The 12,220-nt window shown below is 35.4% G+C and overlaps 1 protein-coding gene across 2 annotated transcripts in view; it reads left to right on the top strand.

The window, feature by feature from the left end:
- LOC101889307 (uncharacterized) overlaps positions 1–8,914 on the top strand; it is an 87,985-nt gene extending 79,071 nt beyond the window's left edge. The window contains exons 1-2 of one of the 2 annotated variants that reach the window (XM_005184743.4): positions 3,307–3,675; positions 6,550–8,914. In XM_005184743.4, the coding sequence (XP_005184800.1) occupies positions 3,520–3,675; positions 6,550–8,460 (2,067 nt within the window). In that variant the 5' untranslated portion in view covers positions 3,307–3,519 and the 3' untranslated portion in view covers positions 8,461–8,914. Of the gene's footprint in view, positions 1–3,306; positions 3,676–6,549 lie in introns of those variants that run through there. The other variant, XM_059131791.1, reaches the window with a different exon arrangement.
- Positions 8,915–12,220: the final 3,306 nt, after the last annotated feature.

Raw genomic sequence — 12,220 nt, 5'->3', positions numbered from 1 at the left:
GTCGGGTTGAATTCCACAATATTTAGGATTTTTCGTTCCAATCATAGTACAATAATATTAGGGGCCATGGTGCAATAAAATCGAGGTAGGCCTATGATACAATGTGATTTTAATTTTGTTATTTTCTTGGCTTAACTTTATATGTTTATGTGTGTGTATTGTATAAGAAAAAAATTGCTCAGAAAATATTCAAATTCGGGTGTTTTCACAATGCTTATTGTAACGTATGCATCAACAAAATCTACAGTTTTTGTAGCGAAATAAAGCTTTAGAGATATATAGGACACGATTTTGAAAATAAATGTTGACATTTCATCCAGTTTTCGCGGATTTCAATTGTTTATTCAAAATTAATGCAACAATTTTTTTTTGGTTTTTATACCCTCCATCATAGTATGGAGGATACATTAAGTTCGATTCTTGATCAGCATAAAATTCAACGAAGTCCGTCCGTATGTCCGTCTATCTGTCTGTGGAAAACACTCCAGCTTCCGAACGAAATGAACGAAATTTTACTCAAATGTGTATTATGTCTGCGAGACTTTTGGTATTGAGAATGGATGATATACCTACCTATACCTACCACGTTTTGGTATAGCCCCCATAAAAGGCAACCTCTCGATATTCGGTATTTTGATGTTTTTAGCGACATTATTCACTGGAATTCTTTCAAATTTAGTATTTGAAGTTCATAATGGGTGCTACAGCCTATGGCAGAAAATTGTCTGAGCAAGTCCACGTCTTCGTATAGCCCCAACATAACGGTACCTCCCTATACTCGGAATTTTGATAATTTTAGCTTCATTATTCACGGAAGAATTTTTAACGGATTTTTTTTTTTTTTTTTTTTTTTGTAAAATTGTCAAAAAAAAATGGTAGAGGGTATTCAAAGATCGGCCCGACCGAACTTAAGGTGCAAGTACATAAAAAGCTTGAAGTCATGGTTAGGCATATTAATGTCAAATTATAATGGAAAACGGCGACAGGATTTAAGTGCGGCTCTGTAATCCCTTTATGAAATGTCACAAAATATGCCTAGCCATGACTTCAAGCTTCTTATGTACTTACAGCCTTGCAGAATTTTTACTTGTTTTGATAGTAATTCTGACTTTACAAGCCAAACACCATGTTTTGGGGGTATTATAAGTTTGTTTGGGCCAAACATGATATAAAACCTCGAAATATTAGTGCCCGACATAGGAAACTATAAATGGATCTTCCTATCTCGCCAGCTAAGTCGATTTGCATGAGGGTAGCGTTAGTGTCAGAATTAAAGCCAACTGTTATGGAAATGTAAATTTAGGGGTTGAAATGGACCAAAAAATTAAGATGTTCCCGATTTTGCAGTCTCTTTATATGAGGAAAAAGCTAGGGACAGGGAAAGTCAAACGCCATAATTTTTACATTTTTTTTAATTTTATTGAATGAAAGCAAAACAAGTCGGAAATAGCATCAAATTTTGGAATAAGTCTAGATTTTGTTCGAATTGGTCACCTTTGGCACGGATTATGGCCTTCAAACGGCCGATGAAACCGTCACACGCTGCCCGAATGTTGCTTTGCTGTATTTTGACCCATTCCCGGAGAAGCGCTTGCTTACCTCTTTGGCAAGTAAACACGATCATTTTGTTGAGCAGTTCACCACTTTCGGCCAAGCGAAGCAACTCTTTAGCTCCTTTGAGTCTATTTTCTTTCTGTTGCGGTGTAAGTTCTTGCACTTTTTGGAATTTCAATGGCTTTACCCCGAGCTCATTTTTTAAAATTTACCGAATGGAATATTGCGATATGTTCAGCTCACGAGCAATTTTTCGGCCACTGCGACGCGGGTTTCGATCAAGTTGCTTGTTTACTTTTCGAACCATTTCTGCTGATGTTGCTGTTTCCTTCCGTCCACTTCTTTGACTTCGTGCTACGCTAAACGTATCACGGTAACGAGCGATGGTACGAGACACAAAACATTTATTCACATTTAATCGTCTATACAGGTTTACGTTTTGATATTGTGCCCATGGGACACACTGTTGCTCTGTTCAAGAAGCAGCAAGATACTCGCTCTGTTCCAGAACCTACAAGAATCTACTAGTTTTGCAATTTTCTTCGATATCATAAAGGAAACATCGGCTATCGTAGTAAAAACTTTTACATTAGTTGTGTTCCAGAACCTGCAAATTAGTACTAATTAGCACTAATTCTGCTACAACGCGTTCCCGTACTCCAAAAACTAGCAAAACTTGCAGCTCTCTCGAGAAAAAAATGGCGCTGAATGGTGCACATTTCTGCTTGTTTTAGCTACATGAATTTGGCCGAGCAGAAATGTGCATATTGTAAATTTGACATTTAATTGGCAGGGCTAACAAGGTTGAAAATGTATTGATACATTTCAGTAAAGAAAATGATCAACTTGAAAACTAAAGGAAAAACTAATATTTGTCGTGCAAAAAACAAAAAGAGAAAATATGGAGCAACTGATGTATTCACTTTTGGATGATTCCAGCAGTGAAGAGGACTGGCTGAATGAGGAATCAGATTATTAATTATTATTATAAATTATTAATTTTAACTTATCGTCTTCAATATTCATTTTTTAAATGTTGGCGCTCTTTTCAGAATGGTTTCACCAGTCCGATTTAGGCTGTTTACTTTTGGAATTTTGAATTTTAACATTTTATCGCATTTCTGCTAATTTTCCGTTCCCTTATTTTTTGAGCAAACCTAAATGAGAATGACATTTCGAACTGTTCTCTCTTCTGCTAGTTTTACTACTAAAAAAGTACTGGAACACAACTATTCTTGCAGTTCTAGAACAGACCAACTCTTTTCCAGAACCTGCAAAAATCTATCAGTTTTGCATATTTCGATATCATAAAGGGAAAATCGATCATCGTAGTAAAAACTTTTACATTCTTCCAGGTTCTGGAACAGGCCAAAAGATATTAGATTAGATGAAAAATAGAGCTATAGCTAAATCTTCACCGATTTTCACCGAATTTTAACACTCCATTTGGGCTAATGTTACACATTTGGCGAACAATATACTTGGAATCGAAGATGTGTATGAAAGCTTTATCCAAATATGGACCGATTTAGTTATAAATTGTCAAGGATATTTTCCAGCTGTATTTGATATCTTCTACCGAATATCATTTGGCCTGTTTTAGAACTGCAAGAATGTAAAACTTTGTGATACCGAAAAAATAGCAAAACTTGTATATTTTTGCAGGTTCTGGAACAGTGTAATTGCTATGGAGTGAATATGAAGTTCTGAAACACATCACATACAAATGATTCCAAATTAATTTGCTGGGAAGCCTATACGATTATATCGATGTATTCGATATTGCTGCATTCAATAGTGTAATCGATTTTTGCAAGCTCTATTGTTGTCGGTGCATTTTGTCTGTCGGTCGTCTTTTTTCGTTGTTTGTCAAATTCTGATTTTATTATAATAAAAATTAAATAGTATTCCTTAAATAAATTTAAAAAAAGTTTTGTACTTTTGACAACTACATTCCCAGCTACGATGTCAGCGTGGGGAAATTTGTGCCGTGTCTGTGCTAGCCCTGCCGATTATGATATCTTCAACAAAATACCTGTGTATCTGCATGAAAATAGCAAGGATATGCTACATTGGCAAACTCCAATTTATGAGCTGATACAGGATATAACCGGATTGCGAGTAAGTTCATGTGAGATGTGGAAAAAATTAGTGAAATGTTGGAGATAAAGTATTTAATTCATTATATTTGCTTTATGCAAAAAGAATTGCAAAAATGCAGGAAGCTTGCTGATGCTAAGATCTAGAAATTTTGCACAACTGCCAGAGTATGGGGTATGGCTGAATTTTTTCCCCATTTCAAGAAAGGAAGAACAACTTATTTATCAAAGAGTCTAAGAGGCTAAAATTTCATTGATTTCCAGGAAAAAAGTTGTTGACCTGGTCTATCTTATCTGTCAAAAGAAAATATGCAATGATTTCAGTTGCTCATTTGCTAGAGATCCGATAAAGACGAAAAATATCCTATTTTTATACCTCAGGCATATGGCTACAGAGGGTATATATAATTTTATACGGGCAAAATTTGCCTCATCGAAATTACGGTTTTAGACCCTAGGACTTTTTGGACCAAAAGCCTTTCAGGACATTTGGAGACGATCTAGCGATGTCCGTCTGGCTGGCTGGTGCGCACGATAACTCTCGAAGGGAGTATCCGATTTGATCCAAACTTGGTACATCGTACTATTATTGCCAAACTTAGATCGAGTTCGGAGATGGGTCCACTCCGGAGATCGGTTCACTCCTTCTGTTACCTCCCTCACAAATGGTCATAACTCTTATAAAATGTGATGTATGTGTCCGATTGCCTTCAAATTACAAACATGACACAATTTTTATTGCAAACCATATGGATGGACTGCTTTGGATTCATTTACAGCTCTACAACCAGTAAGAAAAAGTCAATAGTCGGGCGCCGACTATATGATACCCAACAACACTATGCATATTTAGTAGATCATACCACCTTTCAACTGCTCTAAAGCATTTATAGTTTGTTTTCAGAGGGAGGCATATCCAATACTGAACCGATTTTCACTAAATTTGATGGAGACATTTTAATCTTTTATACCAAATGACATTGCTATAGAGTGCATGATGTCACTTCGAGAAGGATTATGTTAAAAAAAACATATATCGGAGCACAGTTTCACAAAATGGAAACGTACGTCTCGAAATTCACTCCATTTGGGGTGATATTAACCATTATTTCCACAATAAACTTGAAATCGGATTAAGGATATATATGGGAGCTATATCCAAATCTTAGCCGATCTCGATAAAAATTAGCAAAGGTATTTCTCTATAAGATATCTGGTACCAAATATCATTGTTTTCGAATGCATATTACGAATGTGAGGGACTTAAAACCCAAATCGGATGAAACATATATATGGAAGCTAAAGCTATATCTGATCCGATTTTCATACAAATTTAATGTACTTGCTTCTAGACTGAATTCGGTCGGATGTGCCAAAATTCAGGTCATTTGGACTGATATTAGCCATTTGGTGCGCAATTTACCCGCAATCGGTTGAAGATATACGGGAGCTATATCCAAATCTGAACCGATCTTGAAAAAATTTGGCAGAGGCATTTCTGGGCTGAATCTGATATCTGACACCAAACATCATTTTTGTGGCGTGATATTACAAATGTGAGGGACTTAAACAGCAAATCGGATGAAACATATATATGTGAGCTATAGCTACATCTGTTCTGATTTTCCCCAAATTTTATGTATTTGCTTCTAGACTGAATTCGGTGAGATGTGCCAAAATTCAGCTTATTTGGAGTCACATTGACCATTTGGTGCACAATTAACCCGAAATCGATTGAAGATACATATATGGGAGCTATATCCAAATCTAAACCGATCTTTATAAAACTTGGCAAAGGTATTTCTGGGCTGCATCTTATATCTGATACCAAACATCATTTTTGTGGGTTGCATATTACGAATGTGATGGACTTAAACACCAAATCGGATGAAATATATATATGGGAGCTATAGGTATATCTAAACCGATTTGATGTACTTGCTTCCAGGCTGAATTCGGTCGGATGTGCCAAAATTCAGGTAATTTGTACTGATATTGGCCATTTGGTGCACAATTAACCCGATGATATATATATAGGAGCTATATCCAAATCTGATCCGATTATCACCAATTTCAATAGAGTTCGTTCCACATAAATATTGTTTGGAAATTTCATCTCAATCGGATAATAAATGCGACCTGCATTTTGTTCACAAGAATAAAAGGACGGGCGGACAGACGGACTGACATGCATAAATCAACTCAGAAAGTGATTCTATGAAGATCCTCAAAAGTAACTATGGGTCTATCTCGCTTCCTTCTCCAAGTAACAAACAAATGCACAAAGACATAATAAATAGACATAATGTAGGGTATAAAAATCAACTTCAGTATAGAAATCAGATTCTATAGTCCCAGAGTGAAATAACCGCTCTCCACCATTTATTCGCATCATTTAAAAAGTCGCAAAAAGACTTGGCGGTTTTTTATTATCAATATTCTGATATTGGAATACCTAGGACAGTTAAATCCAATGGTTTTCTTATTTATAAGAAATATGCGGTTTGATGATTGGAACACCCTGTCTGTATCCTCAAATTGGGTTGAAACGATCTCAGTCACTAAGCAAAACTAGGACCAAACATATTCCTTTGATCATTCATAACTCAGAACTTATTGTATTGGTCATTAAGCCACCGTTATCACCAGAAATTTATTGTCTTTCGCACGTGATTGAGCCTTGGATGCGTAGCAATACATAAGTCGCACAATTTTCTCTTGCCAAAATAAAATATTTTCGACTTAAAATTGTTAGGAAATATTTTGAAAATAAAATGGTACTTAAATTATTAAAAAGTCATCACTATATCATATTTTTCTCTTTGTCATCTTTTTAAACCCATTTTACATGTCTTTCTTATACCCATTCCTTTCTTTTTTTTTCTAATTTTCCTAGATCTTCCGGGATGATGGACTGCCGCAACATATTTGTGCTCTGTGTATTTCATATTTGAAACATGCCTTTACATTTCGAGAAAAAGCGATAGAAATGCGACTAAATTTTATGGCTGTAAAAGAATACAAAGATATTGTTAAGGGTAAAGCGAAGTGGAATATTGAAGATGAAATCAATAAGATACTGGGTCCCCCATCCTCTCATAATAACGAACTAACAGAGGAAAATGCAATATCAATATCTGGACGACCAATGCAATTCAATAATACAGCGGATGAAGACAGGACAACAAATTGCTTTTATAAAGATCAAAATAAGGTGAACAAGAGACTCATAACCACCACGACGGACAACAGTAATATGGCTAGAATCCTAACGAATCAAACGAAAAGTTGTCTTGTCTATCTGTGTGAGCTTTATGAGAATCCCGATATGTACGACAATATAACGGGCAAAGGTACAGTAGGATTTGGTGGACAAGGTACCTCAGCAAATAGGGCTAGACATAAAAAACATAACCTAATGAAATCGGCATCATTTGATACGGCCGGCAGTAGCGGGTATGGTAGGAAAAAACAAAACTATGAGGATGATTATCCTCGTAATGGTTCCAGTGATGAATATGACGAACCTGAATCGAATGGTGACAGTGGTAACGGTGATCCAAGCAGTCACAAAAATACAAATATATTCTCCTACAAAGAGAAAATATTCGAAGAAGATGACATTATGGATTTGGATGAACTGAAAGATCTGATAAGCATGAACATTGAATCTACATGCAAGGAACACAAATGTAAATACTGTTCGAGACGTTTTATGTTTGAAGAGACCATACAGGAACATTTGAAAACGTGTGTAGATTACAAGTTCACTGAATTCTTTGAAGAAATCAAAAACCTGATGTATATAAAACGTTGCAAAGAGATTTCACCACACGAATTCATACGGCGTATGATATTTTCTATACGCAAGACATGTGAATGGCTCAAGGAGAATTTAATTGATACCACATTGCCAGATTTGCTGCCAAGTAGAGAGGTTACAACGGGTGCTGGCGAAAGCTCCGATGCAAATCCAAAACAAATAGATAACAATAAAATTGATAGAGTAGAGGCAAATAATGCACAGACCACTGTGTTTCGAGCCAATCCCATTAATGCCAGCAATAATATTCTACATGTCGTGGCAAATGCAACGAACAAAAATACAAATCAAAGGGTAAATAAAACAGTTTTTGGTTCATCATTTTTACAAGATGATGCGTCGATCTTGACGAGCGGAACGGCGGCGCCGCCAACAACTGTCCGCCAAACACCGATTAACATAAGCAATAATATTTTACATGAAATTGAGCGATCTGAAATGAAATTAAAAAAGCCCATTGCCCGTTTGGCTACTACGACTTTTAATAATGCCCTAACTGCCAAATCGCCAATTGAGAATCCAGAACGCATGGCATTTTTGGAAAAATTGCAAAATGCAGCTAAAACACAAACTCCTCCGCCTACCCACATGATGATGGGTAACAGTAGTAGTCCTGTTATTGATAGTCTTCCACTTATAGCGGTACGTCAAGATCTGTTAGAGACAACAACGACCACGACTACCACAACACGAACTCGAAGAGCTCATGTTTCGCCACTCTTGGAGCTTCTACAAAATACTCGAAAAACGCCAAACCCCATGAGCAGCGGTAACAGCGGAGCCCTCATCAATCCCTGTGCCCGTTGTCCCACCTGTAATCTCCTATTCGAAACTCTAGATGCCCTCGAGATACACAATGCTCTGCAGCACAATACCAAAGCAGACAATGTGCCAACAGCAGCTGCCACGGATGACAACGACCTCGACAATGAGGCCGAGCATAGACGTATTATAGCTCTGTTCGAAAATGAAGATGAATTTTAAATTAAATTCACTTTCTTATATTTAATGTATTACTATTATGATTTTAACTTGATGATGATATTTAAATGATTTATGTTTTTTGTAAGACTGTCAAAATTATTATCATTATTATTGTCTGTTTTAAAGGAAATCTGATTTTAGCTTATCTATATTTGTTACTATTCAAATGTATATTTTTATGTTCAATTTTCATTTATTATTTTTCTATTATTTTAGGCTATCTTTATTATCATTTATTTACGTAGCTTACATACGTATGTTATGTGTTTACAATGATTTTATGCATTGACGAATTGACTTCAATATGTATATGTATGTTTCCTAAGACTGTAATACGTGTTTATTAACTATACATACCAATTATTATTAAATAAAAAAACAAAACTAACAATACGATATTGAAATGAAATACATTCAATGTAAAGAAAAAAAAATAAATTTAATTTATTAACAACTTTCTGTTTTTATTATAATTACTGTCAATAACTCAATTTCTGTGTTTATGGGTGTAAATTATTCAAAAGGTATAAAGTGAAAACAGTTGCTGGACACAAAATGTCATTTAACAAGTAAAAAAGCTGTAAGCTTTGGAACGAATTTGGCAATTCTCAAATCAATAAAATCCATTAAAAATTCTGTTAAAATCTTAGAAATACAGAATGTAGTTATTATATTAGGGTCTATATGACTACATGTACCTGCATATGTAACCTAAAAAAATCGGTGAATAATGTAGCTAAAATCATCAAAATACCGAATATCTTGAGGTACCGTTATATGGGGGCTATACGAAGACGTGAAGCTGCGCAAACAATTTGCTGTCTTAGGCTGTAGCATCCATTACGAACTTCAAATACCAAATTTGAAACGATTCCAGTGAATAATGTCGCTAAAATCATCAAAATACCGAATATCGGAAGGTACCGTTATATGGGGGCTATACGAAGACGTGGACCTGCACAGACAATTTTCTGTCATAGGCTGTAGCATCCATTACGAACATCAAATACTAATTCCGGTGAATAATTTCGCTAAAATGAACAAAATACTGAATATCTGGAGGTGCCGTTATATGGCACAGACAATTTTTTGTCTTAGGGTGTAGAATCCATTACGAAATACCAAATACCAAATTTGAAACAATTCTGGTGAATAGCGTCGCTAAAATCATCAAAATACCGAATATCGAGAGGTATCGTTATATGGGGGCTATACCAAAACGTGGACCTACATGGCCCATTTTCAATACCCAAAGTCCTGCAGACATGATATATATTTCGAGGTGTTACTAACGGAATGACAATCTTAATATACCCTCCATACTTTGGTGGGGGTATAAAAATTGAAGTCAATAGATTCCTTAGTTTGGAGTAGTTAATAGTCTATTAGTTTAGCAATTCAGCCGGAGAAACTGAGCTACCTCCATTAGTTTTGCCCATTAGTCTATAGGATGAAAAAAAAAGAAGAACCGAGAGCAGTTCAAAATAAATTTTATACAATGGATCATTGCAATTTTTATTATTATCCTTTTCAGATGAAAAAGTGACAAACTTTCATTTAATTCGCAAACAAATACGTTCACCTAGTGATCTTTTATCTTTAAATAAAATACGAACTCTAAGGTTACGAAAGGTTCTAAAAATGTACTTAACTTCTAAAATGATACCATTTGGTATTATTTGTACGATAGAGAATAGAAAGCTTGAAATTTGGTATGAGAATATGAGTAAGTTTGATAGATGATGGTGGTTTCGGAAATGTGTACTAAGTGTGCAAACTGTACAAAATGGTACTATATTTGGAACTGTTTGGTTTTAGGGTGAACGGACGAAACTGGAATTTTAGTAATTTGTATTGGGGTCCCTGCTGGTGGTAGGTTTGTTGGTTGTTTTGGAAATGTGTACTACAAGTGAACGAAAAGTAATTTATAATTTGGTATATTTGGTACAATTTGGTTTTGGGTTAACGGAATCTGACATTTGGTATTGGGGACGCTGTTCATGTGTAGCCTGGATATATGGAGGTGATTTCGGAAATGACAATAATTGTACGAAAAGTACTGAATGGTACTATATTTGGTGTTGGGTGATGGGATAGAGATACAATTCTGAATTTTGATATTTAGATTACAGATGGTATCTGTGTTTGAAATTTGGTGATGGTTTGGAAATGTGTACTTTAAGTGTCAGAAAAGTACTAAATTTGGTATTGGGTGAAGTTATAGGCTGGAATATATTATTCAAATTTGATTATGCGGTCTTTGTTAGTATTTAGGATTGAGATATGTTGGTGGTTTTGGAAATTTGTACTATAGTTGTGCGAAAAGTACTACATTGTACTAAACTTGGTATTGGGTGAAAGCCTGAAATTTTATATTCAGGTCAATGTTGCTTTCCAGGGCTTACATATGGAGACGTTGAAATTGGACAGGAAAACTGAATGTGGGTCCATTGTGCAATGGTTTTACTAATATCATCCTCGGTAAACTATAAAATGGTAGATTTGAGCAATATATAAACCCTTGAAAGTCGGACAATTTAGAACGATGTATGATGTGTTTATTAAAAATGTTTGTCAAACTGAACAAATTGTACATTTCGAGTACTTAAAAGACCTAACATGAACTGTTAGCGCGAATCTTAAATCTTAGCGCGGACTGTTCGCTGACGAAACAGCGGGCACTTGCTAGTATCTCTTTACACCCTTTCTTCTCTTTCTCGTTTCGGTATCTTCTTATCACCAACAACTATATTCTTCTTAGTATGAACACAATGGGCCAAATGTATCCGAGTGAAGCAGTTGTCGACTACCTTGTACCTGAGCATCCTTGAACCAAATCAACTATTTTTTTTTGTAATCGACAAAATTTGGCAAAAGTAAAATACTTATAATTGCCGTAATTTAAGATTTTTTTCGGCAAGCTAGCGATGGCGATAGTGCTGTCAACATTTTGATTGTTTGAATGTATTAAAGAATGTTATTTCCTTTAATTCCATTCCCCTTTGAAAGTTTTCATTTCACAGAGAACAAGAATTGAGTTGCTGCTCTTTGAAAGTATTCAAAAAAAAAAAAAAAAAAAATCCAAAAAAATTGATTTCAAAATTATTTATAAAAAAACGAACGCTAACCTCAACCTGCCAATGGTTATAAAAATAATTAAATTTTAAAAAAAGATTCCTCCTCTTACAATTATTTCAAAAGAATTAAGAAATGACCCATCCATCTGGACATCCATTTGGGGAAGAATAGTTAACCTACAAAACTCGAAAGTACTTGCCTAAAATAAGGGGCATTGTGTCTTGCACAATTTCTAGAAAAATAAATTACATCAACGGCGCACGATTCTCGAGAATTGAGCTTCCAAACTGCGAACAATATTAGAAACGTGGGAAAAATTACTAACTGTAAAAATATATTTGGCGACACCATTTGAACTCAAGCCTCCGCAATGAAAAGTATGCTCGAGAAATCGGTCTATCGATATGTGAAACAAAGCTCAATCTAATAAAGTTTTAAAGTTCTTGGAAATATCGACCGTGGTATCAGAATAAATGCCGAATATTATCGCGAAAATATTCTGGAAGGTGTATTAAAGCCTTGGGCACGGAAACATTTTGGCCGCAGACCTTGGACATTCCAACAGGACTCAGTACCATCGCACTCAGCACGCACCAACCAAGAAATGGTTACAAAATGAGGTTTCTCGCTTCATTTCCAGCGCATAATGGCCACCAAAATCTCCGGATACCAACCCGTTGGA

The sequence above is a fragment of the Musca domestica genome, unplaced genomic scaffold (genome assembly GCF_030504385.1).
Source record: "Musca domestica strain aabys unplaced genomic scaffold, Musca_domestica.polishedcontigs.V.1.1 11, whole genome shotgun sequence".
In the NCBI taxonomy this organism is placed as follows: domain Eukaryota; kingdom Metazoa; phylum Arthropoda; class Insecta; order Diptera; family Muscidae; genus Musca; species Musca domestica.
This window is presented reverse-complemented; position numbering and strand designations above follow the sequence as displayed.